Source organism: Oncorhynchus keta, chromosome 25 (genome assembly GCF_023373465.1).
Source record: "Oncorhynchus keta strain PuntledgeMale-10-30-2019 chromosome 25, Oket_V2, whole genome shotgun sequence".
Lineage (NCBI taxonomy): Eukaryota > Metazoa > Chordata > Actinopteri > Salmoniformes > Salmonidae > Oncorhynchus > Oncorhynchus keta.
Window position 1 is genome coordinate 9,072,171 of NC_068445.1, and position 23,996 is coordinate 9,096,166.

General features: G+C 41.7%; 1 protein-coding gene across 1 annotated transcript; it reads right to left on the reverse strand.

The window, feature by feature from the left end:
* Positions 1-17,144: 17,144 nt before the first annotated feature.
* On the reverse strand, positions 17,145-20,262 carry LOC127911667 (annexin A1-like). The gene is made up of 5 exons (XM_052478588.1): positions 20,244-20,262; positions 20,096-20,152; positions 19,885-19,978; positions 19,079-19,174; positions 17,145-17,191 (listed from the first exon to the last, which is right to left on the reverse strand). The coding sequence occupies exons 2-5, from the start codon at positions 20,129-20,131 to the stop codon at positions 17,160-17,162; spliced, it is 258 nt and encodes an 85-aa protein (XP_052334548.1). The 5' UTR covers positions 20,132-20,152; positions 20,244-20,262; the 3' UTR covers positions 17,145-17,159.
* Between the last annotated feature and the right edge of the window lie 3,734 nt (positions 20,263-23,996).

Genomic DNA, 23,996 nt, shown 5'->3' on the forward strand with positions numbered 1-23,996 from the left:
TCAATGTCAACAGTGAAGAGGTGGATGCTGGCCTTTTGTACTTTTTTTTGTAACACTTTTGTAACTGCAGTAGCCTAGTGCAGGGCCACCGTGTCCCCCCCTGCCGCCCCACAGTTTAGGAACCACTGACCTAGTGCAGTCATTTTGTAGTTCAACTGTAGTTTATTTTGCAATTACTGCGTCCAAATTAACACTCTTCATTTTTGTAAGGATAGGTAGATAACAAGGATTGCCCATGTTGTGCAATTGCAATGTGCAATGTTTTTTTTGAGTGTAGCATATTTGTTTGCTTTATAGATCAGTGAGATAGAACCTCCCTTTACACTGCTCTTGGCGGACCATAATTGAAAACACCTCACATTCCTGCGCATGATGAATGAGGGGATTGCATTCGTTTATTAGGGCTGTCACAATTACGTATAACTGCGTAACAGACTGTTATGGATGAAAATAACCTTCATAACTGTTTATATTTTTAGCAAAAATATTTTGTGGAATGAATAGCTGACTTTATGGGATGGTAGGGCAATCATGTGTTTGAGTCCTTTTCAGCTGTCACACGGACTCACAAAGTTTTTAAACCCAAAGGCGCAACATCGCAAGACTTCCTGGAACGCTTGCGAAACAGACTAAACAGTTTGAGAAGTCAATGAGAGAAGTGAAAGATTCCTCCTTAGTTGTTAATTTCCTCAAAATCTAGTCAATGTCTTAAGTAGCTGAACATGTTATTACTCACATCTTGTGAAAGTGACAAACAGTCACGTTTTCATTTTTGTCAAAAACTTCTTCATATCAAAGGACTGCCTTTGATTTGAAGGCCTGCATACGCACAGTTCGCCACGAGATGACCGTTGGACCCGATAATGTGTTTCTACACAAGCTTAGCTAGCCATTGGTTCCCAAACTGTGGGATCTAAGGGGAACTCAGTCCAGCTTTCAACTTACTCTTGAAAGCTGCAACAGTAGAATGCACAAGGTGCAATTTTGAAATGAGGTAGTGCATGATCAGTTTTCCTCTTGTCATGTCACTCATTGCAAACCTTAGAGCTATTTATAACTTGTCAGAAATGTCCAGATGAACTAGCCCATGCCAGCTAAGAATTTTTATCCCATATATTTTGTTGCAATGTTTGAGTTGCTCAAATATCACATGAATACACATTAGCCATGGTAAAATGTATAGAATTGCAATAACATTAGCTAAAAAACGGCAAAATGTTCTCTGCACCCCATGACAAAATGTGGAGAATTGCATGAAATAAGCTTTAAACCTACAACATTTTCTCTCCGCCAACAAGAGGGGTGTGAACAGTTGGTGTTACAGTGCTTGTGCCCATTGAAATAGATGTGCAGGAGGGCACGGGATGTTCCCCAATGCTGGAAGGGGGCCTGAGTGAAAAAGTTTGGGAACCCCTGAGCTAGCAATCTTCTGAACCTATCTTCATACTGTACTGTCTTTGATGAAACTGTTGCTCCCTGCTGAAACAAGCAAAAGAGTCTATGGTTCCCTAGGCAACGTCCCTCAAAATGCAGCAGCAGCACACAGAAATAGAATGAATATATAATTTTTTTAAATATAATTATTAACCTTTATTTAACTAGGCAAGTCAGCTAAGAACACATTTATATTTACAATGACGACCTACCAAAAGGCAAAAGGCCTTCTGCGGGGAGGAAAAAACACACATCACAACACTACATAAAGAGAGCCCTAAGACAACAACATAGCATGGCAGCCACACATGACAACACAGCATGGTAGCAACACAACATGACAACAACAAGATAGCAACACAACATGGTAGCAGCACAACATTGTAGCAGCACAAAACATGGCACAAACATTATTGGGCACAGACAACAGCACAAAGGGCAAGAAGGTAGAGACAACAATACATCATGTGAAGCAGCCAAAACTGTCAGTAAGAGTGTCCATGATTGAGTCTTTGAATGAAGAGATGGAGATACAACTGTCCAGTTTGACTGTTTGTTTCAGCTCGTTACAGTCACTAGCTGCAGAGACGAGCCACCCAGGGATGTGTGTGCTTTGGGGACCTTTAACAGAATGTGACTGTCAGAACGGGTGTTGTATGTGGAGGATGAGGGCTGCAGTATATATCTCAGATAGAGGGGAGTGAGGCCTAAGAGGGTTTTGTAAATAAGCATCAACCAGTGGGTCTTGCGACGGCTATACAGAGATGACCAGTTTACAGAGGAGTTTATAGAGTGCAGTGACGTGTCCTATTGATAAGGGAATTATATGCTTAACTTCTTTGTGACTAGGGGGCAGTATTGAGTAGCTTGGATTAACAAGGTGCCCAGAGTAAACTGACTGCTACTCAGCCATAAAAGCTAGAATATGCATATATAGATAGAAAACACTCTGAAGTTTCTAAAACTGTTTGAATGATGTCTGTGAGTATAACAGAACTAATATGGCAGGCCGAAAATCGGAGAAAAATCCAACCAGGAAGTGGGAAATCTGAGGTTTGTGGTTTTTCAACTCATTGCCATTCCAATATACCGTGTCTGTGGGGTCATTTTGCACTTCCTAAGGCTTCCACTAGATGTCAACAGTCTTTAGAACCTTGTTTGATGCTTCTACTGTGAAGGGGGGCCGAATGAGAGGGGATTGAGTCAGAGGTCTGGCAGATTGCCATGAGCTCGTGACGCGCGGTCATGTGAAAGTTAGCTTGCATTCCATTGCTTTTCTACAGGCAAAGGAATTCTCTGGTTGGAACATCATTGAAGATTTATGATAAAAACATCCTAAAGATTGATTCTATACTTTGTTTGACATGTTTCTGCAACCTGTAATATAACTTTTTGGATTTTTCATCCGACCTTTCCGCTGGACTTGCACGCGCGTTTAGATTTGTTTACCAAACGACCTAACACAAGGAGGTATTTGGACATAAATTATGAACTTTATCAAACAAATCAAACTTTAATTGTGGAACTGGGATTCCTGGGAGTGCATTCTGATGAAGATCCTCAAAGGTAAGTGAATATTTATAATGCTATTTCTGACTAATGTTGACTCCACAACATGGTGGATATCTTGTTGGCTGTTTTGGTCTCTGAGCGCCGTACTCAGATTATTGCATGGTATGCTTTTTCCGTAAAGTTTAAAAAAAATCTGACAGAGCGGTTGTATTAAGGAGAAGTTCATCTAAAGTTCAATGTATAATAGTTGTATCTTTTATCAATGTTTATTATGAGTATTTCTGTAAATTGATGTGGCTCTCTGCAAAATCACTGCATGTTTTGGAACTACTGAACATAACACGCCAATGAAAATGAGAGTTTTGGATATAAATATGCCCTTTATCAAACAAAACATACATGTATTGTGTAACACGAAGTCTATGAGTGTCATCTGATGAAGATCATCAAAGGTTAGTGATTCATTATATCTCTATTTGTACTTTTTGTGACACCTCTCGTTGTTTGGAAAAATTGCTGTGTTTTTCTGTGACTTGGTGGTGACCTAACACAATCGTTTGTGGTGCTTTCGCTGTAAAGCTTTTTTGAAATCAGACACCGTGGCTGGATTAACGAGAATTGTATCTTTAAAATGGTGTAAAATACTTGTATGCTTGAGGAATGTTAATTATGAGATTTTTGTTGTTTTGAATTTGGCGCCCTGCACTTTCACTGGCTGTTGGCGGGGTGGGACGCTACAGTCCCGAATATCTCAGAGGGTTTAATGATAATGACTAAAAATATTCCACCCTGAAACCATATAATTTTATGAAATATATTAGTATCATAAAACTATAATCTGATGATGTGTGTAGTTTTAGTCAGAATTAGAACAAGGGCCTTTTGTTCCTTTTTAGTATGTAAGCAGGGTGCAAGTGTGAAACAAATGATAAGAGGAGCTATTGACAGACAAGCTGGACTACCGTGTTCCTTACAGGACATTCTGTCTCCACCCTTGGAGGGGAGAAACTGTTAGGCTTGCAGAAAATTATGAAACATGTTGCAGATTAAAGAAACTATGTGTCTGTGTAGTGGAAAAACACTGACTGTCTGAGCAAGGCGTAGCTTAAGATTTGAACTTGTTTGAGTGTTATAAAGACTGTGTTTGCAGTCTTGACTTTAGAACGTTCTCGTGAATAAACTGTACTAGCCTTTTGCATAAAATGAGTCTTTGCCAAATTATTATTAAACCCATGGTCTTACAAACCTCGGGGGATGGTCAAAGCTATTGATTGTTAGTGATTATCATTGGAATTGAAAATTCTTGTGACACCTATAAGGAGCATTGGTGGCAAATCTGATGGCCGAATAGTAAAGAACAACTAGCCCCTCTATAAATTACGTCTCCGTAATCTAGCATAGGTACGATGGTCAGCTGAATCAGGGTTAGTTTGGCAGCTGAGCGATTACGATAGAGGAAATCAAGTCAAGATTTAACTTTAGCCTTCAGATTTGATATGTGCTGAGAGAAGGACAGTGTACTGTCTAGCCAAACTCTAAAACCTCAGAGGTAGTAATCCCACCTGTGGAAAGAGGGGCATTCTTCTTACCAAACCACATTAAGTTTGTTTTGGAGGTGCTCAGAACAAGGTTAAGGGCAGAGAAACCTTGTTGGATACTAAAGAAAGCTTTGTTGTAGAGCGTTTAACACAAAATCTGGGGAGGGGCCAGCTGACTATAAGGCTGTATCATCTGAATATAAATGGATGAGAGAGCTTCCTACTGCCTGAGCTATGTTGTTGATGTAAATTGAGAAGAGCTTGGGGCCTACGATTGAGCCTTGAGGTACTCCCTTGGTGACAGGCAGTGGCTGAGACAGCAAACCAGGCTAAAGACCCCTCAGAGCCACCAATACTCCTTAGCTGGCCAACAAGAATGGAATGGTCTTCTGTATCAAAAGCTTTGGCCAAATCAATAAAAATAGCGGCACAACATTGTTTAGAATCAAGTGCAATGATGACATCATTGAGGACCTTTATAGTTGCAGTGACACATCCATAACCTGAGCGGAAACCAGGTTACATACCAGAGAGAATATTATAGACATCAAGAAAGCCAGTCAGTTGATTATTGACAAAGTTTTTCCAACACTTTTGATAAACAGGGCAACATAGAAATTGGCCTATAACAGTTACTTTAGGAATCGCTTGATCTCCTCCTTTAAATAAAAGTTGCAGCGTGGCTGCCTTCCAAGCAATGGGAACCTCACCAGAGAGGAGAGACAGGTTAAAAAGATCAGAGATAGGTTTGGCAATGATAGGGGCATCAACCTTAAAGAAGAAAGGGTCTAAACCATCTGACCCAGATGTTTCTTTTGGGGTCAAGTTTAAGGAGCTCCTTTAGCACCTCGGACTCAGTGACCACCTGCAGGGAGAAACTTTGTAGCGGGGCAGGGGGAAAACAGGGACTAGGGGCTAGTCGCATTAGAATGTGTGGGAGATTAGGAAATGTTGGACGGGCAAGGAGGCATCCTTGTCAGTAACAACCACATGATCAACATTAAGGGAAATGGGCAGCTGTGAGGAGGAGGGTTTATTCTCCAGGTCTTTAACCTTTTCCAGAACTTCTTGGGGTTAGACCCACAGAGAGAGAACTGCTCCTTAAAGTAACTAACTTTAGCTTTCCGGATAGCCTGAATGCACATGAATGCACATCAAGAGCCAGTCAGCTTGAGTATGCGTGTGACGAGCCTTTCGCAAAATGGAATTCTTGAGGTGGAGTAACTCTGCTTGATCACGGTCAAACCAGAGGCTGAACCCGTCTTTAATTCTCATTTTCTTTATGGGGGTATGTTTTGTTAACAATACCACTGAAAATGTAAAAAAAGAAGGTCCAAGCGTCTTTGACAGGGATCAAGCTGATTCTATACCAATTTACCAAGGTCAGGTCATGAGGCGGCAGGGTAGCCTAGTGGTTAGAGCGTTGGACTAGTAACCGAAAGGTTGCAAGTTCAAATCCCCGAGCTGACAAGGTACAAATCTGTTGTTCTGCCCCTGAACAGGCAGTTAACCCACTGTTCCTAGGCTGTCATTGAACATAAGAATTTGTTCTTAACTCACTTGCCTGGTAAAATATATATTTTTTTTTTAAATGAAGGAAGGCTTGTTTGTTAAAGTTTTTTAGAAAGCGTCTATGACAAATCAGGACAGGTCATTTCACTGAGCAGCAATTACGAACACAGGCTGTAAAACAGTTATCACTAAAGTCATTACAGAAAACACCAGACTGATACCAATCAGGATTATTTGTGAGGATAACATTGAGGAGAGTAGCATTTTCTGGGTCTTTGGAGTCATACCTTGTGGGATTGGTAATAATTTGAGAAAGATTTAAGGAGCCCCATAAGCTTTTGGACTTGGTAAGATGGTTTAAGCATGTCCCAGTTCAGGTCACCTAGCAGGACAAGTTCAGATTTAGTTTAAGTGGCCAGGAGAAAGCTAAGGGCAGGTAGGGTACAGGCTGGTGCTGATAGAGGACGATAAAACCCAGCAACAGTCAACAAATAGCTATTTGAAAGTTTAATTCTGAAAACCAGCTAATCAAATTGTTTGGGGACAGACTTGGTGGAGACAACCGAGCACTGAAGGTGATCCTTGGTAAAGATTGCCACCACCCAAGATTGCCACCAGCTTTAGAATAGGATGGGAGGCCAATAGTCTGTGTAACCAATAGAGAGTCAGAGTCCCGAGTGTGGGAACAAACATAGTCTGTCCCACGGTTGGGTGAACAAGAAAGTTCATAGTCAACAAAGCATGCAGGAGTCATGAGGCAAATAGCATAAAGCTCAATAAAAAAATATAACGACTTGTGTTTGTGCTGGAGGCGAGCGAAAGCTCGTGAGAGAGGGGGGAGTGTGGCGAGGGTATCTGTACCAGACAGGGGGGGACAGGCCAGGGAAGGACGAACAGATCACCAGGTTCAATCCAAGCAGCAGTGCAGCAGGCAACGGGAGTAGGTGTCACACCCACTTGGGAGAAACATTTTTCTGGAGGCAGACATATTGTAGAAAATGCCAGTGGATGGTTTCTGAACAGCCTTAAGGGGGCTTCAAGGGCATCTGGATTTGTGTGGGGTATGCTGTGAAACTTTCCTGCCATTGTTGGGCTCAAAGTAGATTTTAACCTACTAACAACCTATTAATTTAGGCTGTGGAGCAAATCTACTATTTCCTTGTTGTATAGTGCAAACTATTTTGTTTTGCTGGTGTTAAGATTGCGGGTCTCCCTCAACTCGGATACATTTTTCTTTCTCGCTATTTTCACTTCTTTACTTGAAGTATACCAAAGTAACCCTCTCTCTGGCTGGCCTGGGTTCTATCCTCAGCTTTCCCTCCGTGGAGTGTCTAGTCCAAGCTGCATCAACCCCCACACCGAATCTACTCACATGCGCACACACTCACATACAGACATACATACACATAGTCCCTCTCTCCCCTTACCTTTCCTTGGCCTCTATTTTTTACATCTCTCAGAGAAGATGACCATTTTTGTGGTATTGCTTTGTACACTGACTTTATGGACCTATGGAGAAATCTAACATTGTAGCTGGGTGAGTACATCTGACACTGTGCTCTCCCGTCCATTAGATATTTTTCACTCGGTCCACTCTTACAAGGGCTGATGCATTTGTGGCATGATGTGAACAGTACGAACTTGTGTCACTACCAAAGTCTAATGGTTTTAAATGACTATTTTGTATTGTCTGGAAACTCACTTGTACAATTCGCTTGCAGTAGGTCTCTTAAAAAAAGAGAAGCCGTGCAAGGTTATTAAACAAAGGTGTCTATTTTCTTCTTTTGTTGATATCAGGTAACGTGCAACCTAACCGTGGCCCTGATATGCAATGTCTCCAACACCCCCTCTGATTTTAAATCTAGATCTGTTTTTTTGTATTTTTCATTTAAATGTACGCAGCCTGTTGTCAGAAATGTATGGGGTTAGGATTTGGGCGAAATCAACTGATGCTGATGTACTTGTGTTTTCTGAAACCTGGCTCAGCAAGTCTGTTCTTGATAAGGATATTTGTATAAATGTGTATCGCACTGATTGAGTTAAGAAAGGTGGGGGTGTGGCTATATATGTCAAGTCTAAATTCCTTGTAAATGTGGCAAAGTCTGAAACTATTTGTAAACAGAATTTCTTGCTTTGAATCTTGAGGTTTCAAAGGGTCTCTCTATAACTGTGATTGGCTGTTATAGACCTCCCCCCTCTGCATTTTCTTCTCTGATGCACCTTATGTCTAAACTTCTTTACGGTGAAATGGTCTTGATTCGTGATCTCAACTGGTGTTGGTTAAAGCCGGTGTCTGATGATTTTCAAATGTTTTGTCATTCTATGAATCTTACCCAGTTGATTAACTCATCCACTCGCCCAAATCTCAAATGTCCAGAGAAATTTACCCTGATTGATTTGATATTGACAAATGTTCCACATAAATACTCTGCGGTTGGTGTTTTTTGTAATGATTTAAGTGACCATTGTGCTGTTGTTGCTGTTAGAAATACTGAAGTTCCTAAAACAAAACCATGCTTTATTCGTAAGAGAAACGTTAGGAGTTTTAATGAGCAGGCTTTCTTTCTTTCATTATTTGTTTTATTTTGACTGGAGCAAGATTGAGTTTATTCCTGATGTGGAAATGGCCTGTAAGTTCTTTCATTATGTTGTTTTCCAAATAGTAAACAAACATGCCCCATTCCACAGGTTCAGGGTTAAAGGGCGGGATAATCTATGGATTTCTGCTGAGCTGTCTTGTATTATTCACGACCGTAATCTAGCCTGGGCTAAAGCAAGGAAATCATGTTCTGATGCTGATTGGCTACGAAACAAGTGTTATTTTCTTCTCAGGAAGGCCAAGTCTGAATATTTTATGTCTGTTACCACTGATAACCTGAATGACCCTAGAAAGTTTTGGAAGGCTATTAAGTCTATGTCTGGTAACAGTAATGTTAATGAATTATCATTGTGTATTTAAGGACTCAATATGACAAAACTGAAACGCTGAATTGTTTCAATGAGCACTTGAAAAACTTGAAACCCTTGTTAGTGAACAGCTAAAAGAGTTTTTATATACTAACTTTATTTTATCAATGTACCAATCGGGCTTCAGGAAGAAGCATAGAACAATTACAGCAGCCATGAAGGTTTTAAATGATATCACTGAAGCCCTTGACAGAAAACAGCACTGTGTCTCACTTTTTATTGATCTCTCCAAGGCTTTTGATACAGCTGATCATGCTATACTAAGGCAGAGATTGTTAAGCATAGGTCTTTCGGAGCATGCAGTTGCATGGTTTGCTAACTATCTGTCTGATAGAACTCAGTGCACTCAATTTGATGTGCTCATGTCTGTTAAATTGTCTGTCTGTAATGATGTGCCCCATGGCTCTGTACTTGGTCCCCTCTTATTCACTATTTATATAAATAATTTAGACAAAAATGTGCAAAATGCGCAACTTCACTTTTATTCTGATGATACTGTTATTTATTGTTGTGCCTCGTCTCTCACAAAAGCTTTACAGAACTTGCAAATTGCTGTTCAACATACCTTGTGTCAATTGAAGCGTATCCTCAATATTGACAAAACTAAACTAATGGTGTTTTCTAAAGCAAGAAAGAGACCTCTGAACCTTTCACCTATTACAACCTGTCAGGGCAAGGAGATTTTAATCTCATATAAATATCTTGGAATTTTAATTGATGACAGCCTCTCTTTTAAACTGCATATTCAACAACTTACAACATTTTTTAAGCTGAAGTTGTTTTTCTTTTGAAGCCAGAAAGAGGCTAGTATCAGCTACAGTTTTGTTTTTACTAGACTATGGAGATATTTTATATATGAACATATATGTTTGAGATCAATTGACACCCTTTACCATGGAGCATTGAGATTTATTTTATACTGCAAAACCCTTACGCACCACTGCACTTTATATACAAGGGTTGGCTGGCCTTCTCTAGGCTCAGTCACCGGTATACTTTTATTTACAAAGCCATTTTGGGTTTACTAGCATTTTTAGTTGTGCATTTTTATTGTTCAGAAATGTGGTGGGTACTCTCTTCGTTCACAGGACTTTATCTTGCTAACTGTTCCACATGTCCAAACTGAATTTGGTAAAAGGGCTTTTATGTGCTCTGCGCCATCAGCTCTGAACACCTTACAAAATACTTTTAAACTGGAAGAACTTGATCTACCCCAGCCTACCTGGCCACAACTGTTATGTCATCTCAGGTCTATGGTGTATAGAAAACCAAACACGCCAGGTTATCTTTTCTGTATTATCCTTGACTATGTGAGCAGTGATTCCTCAATAGATCCTCCTTTGAGGCTGGCAGTAAAGACAGTAAAGAGTGCCTCTAAGCCTAGGGTGTGGTTTGCTAGTTACCTCCTGCAGTTGTCAAGGCAACATGACTGTCTGGGTCCTGACGCTACCTTTTTACTAGAATAGTATAGAATAAAAATGTATTGTCCATCCAGGATATACATTTTTCTTTGGCATCACCTTCCATTAAAATAATCACAAACACATACATTCTCACATCATACACATTTAAACTAGTCAGTCCATCATGTCGCAAACACGAAAAACAAAGAGGACGTTGCAAACACTAACAACATAGAGGACGTTAATACATTCACTCACAAATGACCACTGTCCCAACTGCACTAGATAGATACAGTTAATGTCGGAAGTTTACATACACTTAGGTTGGAGTCATTAAAACTTGTTTTTTAACCACTCCACAAATTTCTTGTTAACAAACTATAGTTTTGGCAAGTCGGTTAGGACATCTACTTTGTGCATGACACAAGTCATTTTTCCAACAATTGTTTACAGACAGATTATTTCATGTATAATTCACTGTATCACAATTCCAGTGGGTCAGAAGTTTACATACACTAAGTTTAAACAGCTTGGAAAATTCCAGAAAATTATGTCATGGCTTTAGAAGCGTCTGATAGGCCAATTGACATCATTTGAGTCAATTGGAGGTATTTCAGGGCTTACCTTCAAACTCAGTGCCTCTTTGCTTGACATCATGGGAAAATCAAAAGAAATCGACCAAGGAATCAGAAAAACAAATGTAGACCTCCACAAGTCTGGTTCATCCTTGGGAGCAATTTCCAAACGCTTGAAGGGTACCACGTTCATCTATACATACAAACAATAGTACACAAGTATTAACACCATGGGACCACGCAGCCGTCATACCACTCAGGAAGGAGTTGCGTTCTGTCTCCTAGAGATGAACGTATTTTGGTGCAAAAAGTGCAAATCAATCCCAGAACATTAGCAAAGGACCTTGTGAAGATGCTGGAGGAAACAGGTCCAAAAGTATTTATATCCACAGTAAAACAATTCCTATATCGACATAACCTGAAAGGCCGCTCAGCAAGGAAGAAGCCACTGCTCCAAAACCGCCATAAAAATCCAGACTACGGTTTGCAACTGTACATGGGGACAAAGATCGTACTTTTTGGAGAAATGTCTTCTGGTCTGATGAAACAAAAATAGAACTGTTTGGCCATAATGACCATCGTTATGTTTGGCGGGAAAAGGGTGGAGGCTTGCAAGCCGAAGAACACCATCCCAACCGTGAAGCACAGGGGTAACAGCATCATGTTGTGGGGGTGCTTTGCTGCAGGAGGGACTGGTGCACTTCACAATATACAATATACATGAGGAAGGAAAATTATATGGATATAGTGAAGCAACATCTCAAGACATCAGTCAGGAAGTTAAAGTTTGGTCGCAAATTGGTCTTCCAACTCAACAATGATGCCAAGTGTACTTCCAAATTTGTTGAAAAATGGCTTAAGGACCACAAAGTTAAGATATTGGAGCTGCCATCACAAAGCCCTGACCTCAATCCTATATTGGTGGGCAGAAATTGTGTGGGCAGAACTGAAAAAACTTGTGTGAGCAACGAGGCCTGCAAATCTGACTCAGTTACACCAGCTCTGTCAGGAGGAATGGGCCAAAATTCACCCAACTTATTGTGGGAGAAACGTTTGACCCAAGTTAAACAATTTAAAGGCAATGCTACAAAATACTAATTGAGTGTATGTAAACTTCTGACCCACTGGGAATGTGGGTCAAAAACTGAAATAAATCATTCTTTCTACTCTTATTCTACTCTTATACTCTTTCACATTCTTAAAATAAAGTGGTGATCCTAATTGACTTAAGACAGGGAATTTGTACAAGGATTAAATGTCAGGAATTGTGAAAAACTGAGTTTAAATGTATTTTGCTGTATGTAAAACCTCCGACTTCAACTGAATATTGAACACCGTCTTAACGGAGTGTGTGCACAATTTCTTAATACATAATATCAGGAGTAATACAGCCATGGAAACTATCATATTTAAATGTGGAGGGGTCAGTCACATTAATTTGCACTACGTTGGAGATCGATTTGCTCTAAACTTGGCAGGTAGTGCTGCCATTATTTAGCTTAGCTACTTCCGTTTCATTCCAGACCGTTTTATTCAGACAAGGGTTACATTTAACCCCATACCCATGTACGCATGATGAAAAATTATAACCCTTGCTGATGAGGATCTTCTCCATGAACACATCTGTGGTTTGGTTAAACCACCACACATACCCTGATTCATTCAGTCTAATAGCCTACTCCTCTAGTTTCCAACTTTCACCAAAAACATCCTTTCTAAAAGTGACGTTTACGAACGACCATAGAGGAAAAGGCGATGCGTGTCACGCCCTGGCCATAGAGAGGTTTTCATTCTCTGTTTTGGTTAGACCAGGGTGTGACTAGGGTGGGCATTCTATGTTCATTTTCTATGTTTTGGATTTCTTTGTTGTTTGGCCGGTGTGGTTCTCAATCAGAGGCAGCTGTCTATCGTTGTCTCTGATTGAGAACCATACATAGGTAGCCTTTTCCCACCTGAGTTTTGTGGGTAGTTATTTTCTGTTTTGTACCTGACGAAGTTGTTTTGGGTGCGCGGTTGTTACTGGTTGTATTTAGTGGTCAGTGTCATAAATAACATGAACACGTGCTGCGCTATGGTCCTCACCTTCTTCCACCAATGGCAGTTACAGAACCACCCACCACCAACGGACCAAGCAGATTGGTAAAAGGAGATATGGACATGGGAGAACATCCTGAACGACAAGGGATCCTACACATGGGAGGAGATCCTGGCTGGAAGGGATTGCCTCCCATGGGAACAGGTGGAGGCAGCCAGGAGAGCGGAGGCAGCAGGAGAAGGGAACCAGCGTTACGAGGGAACACAGCTGGCGAGGAAGCCCCCTAAAAAATGTTTTTGGGGGGGCACACGGGGAGTGTGGCAGTCAGGTTGGAGACCTGAGCCCGCTTACCGGGGCGAGCATGTGACTGAGCAGGCCCCCGTGCTATGGGGTGATGCGCACTGTGTCTCGGCCGAGCATTCACAGGCCGGTGTGCCTGGTGCCAGCGTCCCGCATTTGCCAGGTGGAAGCTGGCATCCAGCCAGAAAGGGTGGGGCCAGCTATGCGGTCGAGACCGCCAGTGTGCCTCCACGGCCCTGTGTAGAGGCTGCCTGTATGTCTCCCCAGCCTGGTGAGTCCTGTGCCTGTTCCCAGAACCGGGTCTCTTGTGTCTCCCTTCAGCCCGGAGCTGCCGGAGTCTCCCGCCTGTCCGGCGTCCGCTGCGAGGGTCCCCAGTCGTGAAGGCCCACCCGGACCGTCCCCTTTAAAGTCAGGTTTTGCAGCCGGGGGGTTACTGTCATGCCCTGGCCATAGAGGTTTTTATTCTCTATTTTGGTTAGACCAGGGTGTGACTAGGGTGGGCATTCTATGTTCATTTTCTATGTTTTGTGATGTCTTTGTTGTTTGGCCGGGTGTGGTCGTCAATCAGAGGCAGCTGTCTATCGTTGTCTCTGAGAACAATACTTAGGTAGCCTTTTCCCACCTGAGTTTTGTGGGTAGTTAATTCCTGTTTTGCACCTGACGGAGCTGTTTCGGTTGTTCTTTTGTTACTTGTTGTAGTTAGTATTCAGTTTAATAAATAACATGAACACGTACCACGCTGCGCTTTGGTCCTCACCTTCTTCCACCAACGGCCATTACAATGAGTGTCTACTCCGCCCACAATCTGTCTGCATGAAAATACGTATTAAGCAGACCAAGAAGTTTATTTTATTGGGGACAATAAGATAAAACTTAATTGCTATTTTGATACGTAACGCTTATTTTATCAAAGAAGTTTTATAATGCTTAGGTTTTATGAGTGTACTGATTTAGTTGTATGTACGGGATATTCATGATATACTGTACATCGTCCAACGAAATGCTTCCTTGCAGGTTCCTTCACAACAACAAGAAATAATTAAAGATAAGAATACAAAGAACGGCTGTAGAATAGTATAATACATTTTAGCATAATACAGGAAGGCACAATTTATAGTCCAGTCTTTACACTTGTATTGGGGGATGGGTGGCAAGTATGTAAATTGAGCAGTATAGAAGGCTGGTGGACAAAGTACTCAATTCTCATACTTGAGTAAAAGTAAAGATACCATAATAGAAAATGACTCAAGTGAAAGTCATCCAATAATATAATAATATAATATATGCCATTTAGCTGACGCTTTTATCCAAAGCGACTTACAGTCATGTGTGCATACATTCTACGTATGGGTGGTCCCGGGAATCGAACCCACTACCCTGGCGTTACAAGCGCCATGCTCTACCAACTGAGCCACAGAAGGACCATCCAATAAAATACTACTTGAGTAGAAGTCTAAAAGTTTGGTTTTGAAGACTTAAGTATTAAAAGTATAAATAGTTTAAAAATCCTTAGATGAAGCAAACCAGACGGCACAATTTTCTTATTTATTTTAAAAATGTATGGTTAGGCAGGGTTAGACATTTAGACATGATGTTTAATGAGTCCGCCAGATCCGAGGCAGTAGGGATGACCAGGGTCAAGCGTTCTGTTTATAAGTGCATGAATTGGACCATTTTCCTGTGCTGCTAAGCATTTTTATTTATTTAATTTAACTAGGCAATTCAGTTAAGAACAAATTCTTATTCACAATGATGGCCTACCCTGGCCAAACCTTAACCTGGACGAGGCTAGGCTAATTGTGCGCCGTGCTAAGGGACTCCCAATCACGGCCGGTTGTGATACAGCCTGGAATCGAACGAGGGTCTGTAGTGGCGCCTCTAGCACTGAGATGAAAGAAATACTTTTGGTGTCAGGGAAAATGTATGGAGTAAAAAGTACTATATTTTCTTAACGAATGTAGTTCAATAAAAGTCAAAAATATAAATAGTGAAGTTAAGTACATATAGCCCCAAAAACGACTTAAGTACTTTTACTTAAGTAGTTTACACTACTGGGTAGCAGCAGTTGTGATGTGTGTGTAGCATGTATGTATGTCTGTGTGGGTGGGTGTGTGCATGATTGAGTGCATGTGTGCTAAGGTACGGAGAATCAGAGCAGGTGGTCAGTCCAGTTCAAGTGTTCAGCAGTCTGATGGCTTGTATAGACTGTTGGTTTCAGACCTCATGCTCCGATATCGTCTGCCCAAAGGTAAGGGAAAGAACAGCTTGTGTGTGGGGTCCTTGATGATACTGTGTGCCTCCCTCAGGCACTGCTTCGAGTAGATGTACTGGATTGGTGGGAGTGTGGTCCCAGTGACGTACCTTCGGCCGTGTGAATAGCGATGTAAATGGCATCTTCCGTGGATCTGTTGGAGCAGTAGGTAAATTGGAGTGGGACCAGTGTGCCTGGCATGCTGGCCTTGATGTGTGCCATGACTGGCCTTTTGAAGCACTTCATAATGACCAAGGTGAGCGCGACGGGCCGATAGACAAGTTTTGTTGAAATTTAAATTAACTGCTTGTTCAGGGGTAGAAGGACAGCTTTGTACCTTGTTAGCTCTGGGATTTGAACTTGCAACCTTTCGGTAACTAGTCCAATGCTCTAACCACTAGGCTACCCTGGACAGGTACATTATTATGGATGGAATGGGATTAATGGAACGAAGTCAAACGTGGTTTCCATATGTTTGATACCATTTCCTTTATTCTATTACAGCCTTAACAATGAGCCCATCCTCCAATAGATCCTCCCACCAGCCTCCTCTGCCTTATATGTAGCATAGCTGAAGTCTCACATGACCATCCTTCCAAATCCCATCTAGCTACTGTAGATTTAATACAATGAAGTCCATTTAAAATTGAGGGCGAGATCCTTCATTTGCATTAATTACACATACCATGTCTGTCTGTGTTTTACAACTGAGTCTTTTGTGAATATATTTCATGACAGGTCTTAAGGGGTTCATTGTTGGCGGGTCATTCTCAAATTAGACCTCATGGGCTATAGGCAAACATGCAAACATGCAATGTTGGATAGAATAAAAAATATACACACAGATCAATAAAGACAATTTGAAGCAACATAAAAAGCTTTATTTGCACAAAGGACCAGTTATCCAGGCCACTGCATATTCTTGCCACACAAATGGTGTCTGGTATATTCCACTATAGATCCTCAAGTCTGCTGTAGCTTGGCTAAATATATGTCAATGTTGCTTACCATGTTTACTGTGCTCATTGCTGTTAGCAGGTAGAGAAAATACATCATGACTGCCATTTCACAGTTGTCATGAACCATCATGGGATGGCATCATGGAATCTGGGAAAACAGTAACTTGTCTATTATTGCCACTAAAGAAAGTGGAGATGTTTGCTCACCAGAATTTCCTGGGAGAGGGTTTTCCCAAACGTCTTCTTGTACTCCTGTTTAATCCGGGCCAGGTCGACTTCAGACCTGCTCACCATGACCCGGGTCAGAATATTGGTCCTGGTTCCTTTACCCTGGGGTATGGCACAGACACACAAACTGAAGATGTATAACCGGATAGTGGAAGCTCCTTACCCTAAATCCAGATCTGTTTGTGCTGTCTTGTACAGTATGTGCATAACCAGTGTTCTTGTGTAGAATGTCACATCTTATAACAGGGTCATATTCATTAAGCAGAAAATGGACTGAAACAGGGAAGAACTACCAGGATTTGTCCAATAAGAAATGCAAATGTTATTTTTTAAAATATCTTTGTTGTGTACCCTAATGATCAGGACCCAGAGCAACCTCTCATCTGGTACATAACATGTAACAATGTTTAACAGTTAACACACCTTCATTGCCAAGTTTAGCTTCTCAGCAAAGAAAATAGCTTCCAGCACACTTCACTGAAAGACAGAAAAGAAAAACAGTCAGGTGACAGCATCGACAAGAAGGGGGTGGGGGGGGGGGGGGGGGGGGGGATTCAATCAAATGTTATTGTGTAGACTAATTGTGTAGTGAAATGCTTACGGCTCTTCCCAATAACGCAGAGAGAGAAATTTAATTAAAAAGAACAGGAATAAATACATAATGAGTAACAATAACTTGGGTATATACACGGGGTACCAATACCAAGTCGATGTGCAGGGGTACTAGGTAGTCGAGGTAAATATGTACATATAGGCAACAGGATAGGTAATAAACAGTAGCAGTGTAGGTGATGAGTCAAAAGAGTTAGTGCAAAAAGGGTCAATGCAGATAGTCCGGGTAGCTATTTGGTTAACTATTCAGCAGTTTTATGGCTTGGCGTTAGAAGCTGTAGAGGATCCTGTTGGTTCCAGACTTGGCGTATTGGTACCGCTTTCCGTGTGAAACCAGAGAGAACAGTCTAGGACTTGGGTGTCTGAAGTCTTTGACAATTTGTAGAGCCTTCCTCTGACAACTCTTTGTAAAGAGGTCCTGGATGGCAGGGACCTCGGGGCCCCAGTGATGTACTGGGCCGTACGCACTACTCTTTGTAGCGCCTTGCGGTTGGATGCCAAGCAGTTGCCACACCAAGTGGTGATGCAGCCAGTCAAGATATGGTGCAGCTTTAGAACTTTTTGAGGATCGGAGGGCCCATGCCAAATCTTTTCAGCCTTGTGAGGGGGAAGAGGTGTTGTTGTGCCTTCTTCACGATTGTGTTCATCTGTGTGGACCATTTGAATTCCTTAGTGATGTGGACACTGAGGAATTTAAGCTCTCAACCTGCCCCACTACAGCCCTGTTGATTTAGATGGGGGGCGTGCTCGGTCCTCCTGTTTCCTGTCGTCCACGGTCAGTTCCTTTGTCTTGCTGTTGTTAAGGGAGTGGTTGTTGTTCTGGCACCATACTGCCAGGTCCCTGACCTCCTCCCTATAGGCTGTTTCTACATGTAGGTTATCGGGCCTACCAACGTCGTAAAGTCTGCAAAGTTAATGATGGTGTTGGAGTCGTGTGCGGTCATGTAGTCGTGGGTGAACAGGGAGTACATGAGGGAACTATGCATGCCCCCACGATGAGGATGTGTTGCTGCCTACCCTCTCCACCTGGAGGTGGCCGGTCCGGAAGTTCAGGATCCAGGGTACTGAGCTTAGTGATGAGCTTGGTGTTGAATGCTGAGCTATAGCTGCTGAACAGCATTCTTACATAGGTATTCCTCTTGTCCAGATGGGAGAGGGCAGTGTGGAGAGCAGTAGAGATCGAGTCATCTGTGGATCTGTTGGGGTGGTATGAGGATTGGAGTGGGTCTTGGGTGTCTGGGATGGTGGTGATGTGAGCCATGACCAGCCTTGCAAAGCATTTCATGGCTACAGATGCCGATTAGACAGGTTACCTTGGTGTTCTTGGGCAGAGGGACTATGTTGGTCTGCTTGAAACATGCAGGTATTACAGACTGGGTCAGAGAGAGGTTGAAAATGTCAGATAAGACACTTGCCAGCTGGTACCGTGGTATTTTCTTAAATCAGACATAGTGCTCCATTGTCCTCACACAAAACAAAATGTCCATGAAATGATAAACAGGCATTTGCAATCAATAATTGGATAATATGAATATGCCTTGGGTAATGTGCCATCACATCTATTTATAAAAAAAAGTGATGATTGTTTTAGTCTCGAGAGACTAATGTTATTTTGCTCAGTTACAGGACTAAGGCCGAGTGAAGGGTGTGATGCAGCAGAAGACATTTATTGAGGGTGATGCAGAGATTATTTGAGGACATTGGAACATGTGTGCAACGTTACTAAGCTTGGACCTGGCTATGTTCTCTCACCTACGGCAGTCAGACAGTTCTCAATGTCTCCCTTCAGTTCCAGGTCAATAGCCTTTGCCACATCCACCTTACTGTACTTGGTGTACCTCTCAAACGCTGAGAGGAAGAGAGAGTGGGAAAGGATTATGTACTTGAAATGATTATACAGTATCAACCATGTGTGCTTGTACATGCAGTGTATGAAAAAGGAAAAAGCCCCCACACACACATCTAGATTCTATTAGTATTTGTGGTGCGTTGACCAAAAGTAACATTCTATGATTAAAAAAGAAGGTCCACACTCAGGTATTTGCAGTGAAAAAAATGTATGAAGTGTCTAAAATAAATTCTGGACAAATGTTGCTTCGCCCGACTTCATCAAAATGTGCGGTCTTCAAATGGAATAAATGTCCTCGCAGTCCCCCAAAATATGGTCCTATCTATCACGTTTAGAATTTCCGATGCTCCCTGACTGTTATGCTTTCGTTTCAATGACTGTTAGTAAGCTGGACAGAGTGAAGGGACTATGAATGTAGGTCCATTATCATTTGTAGTTTTGATTTAGTTGGTCATTTAAAATGTTGACTGAATATATAAAATAAATAAACCCCCCCACCCACCCCTACCAAAGCACCCGCAGGCAGGATTGAATGTGCTCGTGGGCCACATGTTTGACACCCCTGGTCTAACTGATGACAGAAACAAAATCACACTATAGGGCTACAACATAATGAACAGGTGGTGAGAAAATAAATAGTGTAAGCTTATTGGGCAATGTCTTCTTTACCAAATGTGTGTATACATGTGCAGTTTGTGTGTATATTCACCTTGGCGGAGCTGAGGAGCACTTCTGGTGGTCAGAATGTCAATGAAGACAGAGCAGTCTGTTCCCTTCCTCTTCTCTCCAGCCTCATACAGGGCCTAGACAGATACAGTAGGCACGGGCATCACACACACAGGGTTCGCATTACACATTGACTCTTTGAGGTGCCCAAACTTGATTCTGACACACATTCACTCTCTTCCTCTCCTCCATACCCTGGCATCACTGTCAGCAAGTTCCTGGTTCACCATGGTGTCCTCATTCCTAGTAGCCTACAGTATGCGAGTGAGAGAGAGGGGGAGTGTTAATTGTGCCAAACTATGTATCTTTAAACATGTTTAAACAAACTGTAAATAAACACACCTTGCAGAGCGAGAGCAGAGCATTGAAGCACTGAAGTCTGCGCTTGTGTCAGATTTGATGTCATCCTCTAGCTCCTTTTTGTTTTCTAGCAAAGAAAATGCCACGATTATTGGTATGTTGGAAATATCACATACAGGACATTTACATACATATTTACATATTGCGGACACACCTCCCTTATAGACTTTCTTTAACTCTCTGATCTCCTTATTGGTCCTGGAGGCCAGAATCTCAACCAGAGTATCCTCGTCTGTGCCCAATCCCTGAGAGAGAAATCGAGAGGGGAGAGGTGTGAACAGTCAACAAGGACAAAAGGGTCAGGTCACATCAGTCGTAAAGCTAAGAAAAGTCCAGGATCGGATAACACAAACAGAAAGTGCAGGGTAGTGTTAATTATGCCCCAAACACAACAAAACATGGAGGGACTACTTGCACTTGTTCAATAATAGCTCATTTTCGAGTCTACCGCTATACCAGACACATCACACACACTGCACATCTTGAAATCTAAAGTACAGTAGATACTCGTCAGCACCGTCTCCTCACATATTAAAACAGTCCCACCAGTTGTAAAAGTCCCACCTTTTGCCTCTATTCTGAGTTATAGTGAGTGACTAGCTGCGTGCATGTTTACATTCATGGCCTGTTTGAGCTGTTGGGCGTCATATTGGGCTGGTGTCTTGAGCAGAGCCAGAACCACATCCTCCAGGTCTCCCTTTAGGGCTGACTTCAGGGCAGTCTCCAGAGGCTGCAGAGAGAGGGGTGACACACTCTTCCACAGTCATACACAAGTGTGTGTTTACACGTGTTGCATCATTCCATCGGTCCTAAAGTGCAAACTCCACCCACCCGCCGCCAGCCGCACATGCTAAACCAAACACAACTAGTGTGTTGGTAAGTGTGCATGTGTCACATCTTACCTTGCCGCTAGCCTTCTCATAGGTAGCTTTGATCTGCTGTCTCTGGGCGTTGCTCCTCCTCACCAGCACATCAAATGATGGTGTTCTCATCCACACCTACATCACAAGATGGAGGGACTTGTTCAATAAGAAACACTGTTGCGTATTTTGCCTAATCCATGTGCCCTCATCCGTTTTTTTACTAATACGTGTGACCTTACGGTGAGGCAACCCTGACTACTCACCAGCAACAAACAATGAAAAAACGGACATGTTCACACGTGTTTTTTTTACCAATACCAGGTTTAGTATCATGATACTTGATACCGAAATGATACTCAATACCAAAACGATACTCAACACCACAGATAACCGCGTGGCTCCGTTGGAAGAGCATAGCAGTCGCTACGCCAGGGATGTGTGTTCTATTCCCACAGAAGACCAGAAAGGGGGAATGAAGTTTGAAAATGTGTGCAACGTTGAATAATAAATGGTAAAACTAAAATAACAGATGGAATATCTTCTGTATGCAATGTCTTATTAAAGTAAATAACAGAAGAATATCTGGTCTTTATTTTTTGATACACAGTGTTAATTTGCTCATCTAGGCCCATAATATTGGGTCAAATGACATTCGTGAGACATATGATTCATTATAGCATAATCAATTAATGTATTAAACTAATAGTTTAGTTTAAAAATAGACATAAAAAACACCGAAGCTCATTTCGAAAGCTTCTATATTGCAATAGTCTATTACACACCACAGAAATATAATGAATTTTACACAGCAAACTACGATTCCCAGAGTGCATTTCACTTCCCATGGTGCAATACTCCGCCCAGGGTTGCTGGCTGTAGTAGTCTAAATATATTGCTGTCAATATGAGTGCGTTTCACATTACTTTTGGGTTGTAATCATATATTACAATGCTCACATGAATGCCATGCTGAATATATGTTCATGTTATTGTTACTCAAATGATTCCAATTTAGTTGCTAGTAGACTAACGTTAGAATGTAAAAGTCATGTTTAATATAGTTTTTTTAATGTTTTGGAACTAAACCTCCCTTGCACTGCAATGCTTTGTAAGACCTTTTTCTTAGTTGTTTCAGTAGGCTGGCCCTCATCTGCTCTATAAGCAAAGTCTTCCAATAGTTTGCTTCTGCAGACAGTTTTGTCAACAAACTGCAGGCGTGGAGGTATGATGTTTCTGTTATAAGTAGCCATGCTGTCAGCATTTTCTCTTTCCCCCTTGTTTTCTTCTCAAAAGTGGCTCACACTCTGTCAGCTGCATGCGCAAGTAGCCTGGTTAGCTACTGCCCCCTTGAGAAGTTTCAGACAAATTACAAGATGGACAATCTGTATATAACGTGAGACACATTTGACAGTACTGAAAGAAACAAACATTCTAGTACCAAACTAGTATCGAAAAAGTCGAGTGGTTTAAGGGGAAACATTTAAATGTCTTGGAATGGCCCAGTCAAAGCCCAGACCTCAATCCAATTGAGAATCTGTGGTATGACTTAAGGATTGCTGTACACCAGCGGAACCCATCCAAAATGATGGAGCTGGAGCAGTTTTGCCTTGAATAACGGGCATAAATCCCAGTGGCTAGAGGTGCCAAGCTTATAGAGACAAACCCCAAGAGACTTGCAGCTGTAATTGCTACAAAAGGTGTCTCTACAAAGTATTGACTTTGGGGGTGAATAGTTATGCACGCTCAAGTTTTCTGTTTTTTTTTTGGTGTTATTTCTTGTTAGTTTCACAATATTTTATTTTGCATCATCAAAGTGGTAGGCATGTTGTGTAAATCAAATGACACCCCCCCCCAAATTAATTTTAATTCCAGGTTGTAAGGCAACAAAATAGCAAAAATGCCAAGTGGGGTGAATACTTTCGCAAGCCACTGTAGTACGCAACCCAGACTTGCCAAAAGCCCTGAGTGATGTCAACGTTCATGTAGGAATCGGGTCCTTTTCAAACCTGTTTCATCAGAACACAACTACACTCAAATCCTTTCAAGAGGCTCTGCAGTGAATTCAATGTGACAAGATCAATTGCATATTCAAATTAGACACGTAATTTCCTCATTCACTTCCAAGGGGAGGTTTATAGTTCAGCTCAATGAAGCTGAGATCCTTCTTGCAACAGCACAGTCCATCAAAGGCTAAATCTCCCATATCTATAGGCTCTTATCTGAGAATGTGGGCTCCTCCTTTAATCCTTTGAAAATAATCTGGGAAAGGACCTTTGTCTGACTAACAGTGATGAATTATGGGTGGATGTTTGCGACAGGGTATACTGCTCCTCTCTAACATGAAAATTAAATAATCGAATTACACATTTTTGTACATATTATATTATACTCCAGTGAGACTCCATAGAATTAATACTTTAAAATACTTTCAATTTAAGAAAAAAAGTTTCCTGGTACGGGAACCTCCTGTCTACTTTCACCCGTAGCTATGTATCACACACATGTACTTTGTTGAGTACATGCATGTGTGTGTATGTCAATCTCACCCTTGGCCTTGATGGCCTTATCCAAGATGAGTACATCCCTATCGACATTGAAATCGGGGTCAGGAGTCACAGTCCCCTGACTGGGTAAGGTCTGAGGAAGAGACAGAGAGAGAGAGAGAGAACACTTAGCTGCCATGCAGTTAATTAATGAATATACCTTCACAAAATCCAGAACAATAGTATAGAAGCAAAGGAAGGAACAGCACATACAAAGAATATGATAACAGGAGGAAAGAGCAGGTTTCAACCGTTTCTGAAGGGAAGGGCTCCTACTCCTGAATTCCTTCTATGAGTCACAAGACTACCATTATTTTGTATCTCAGACTC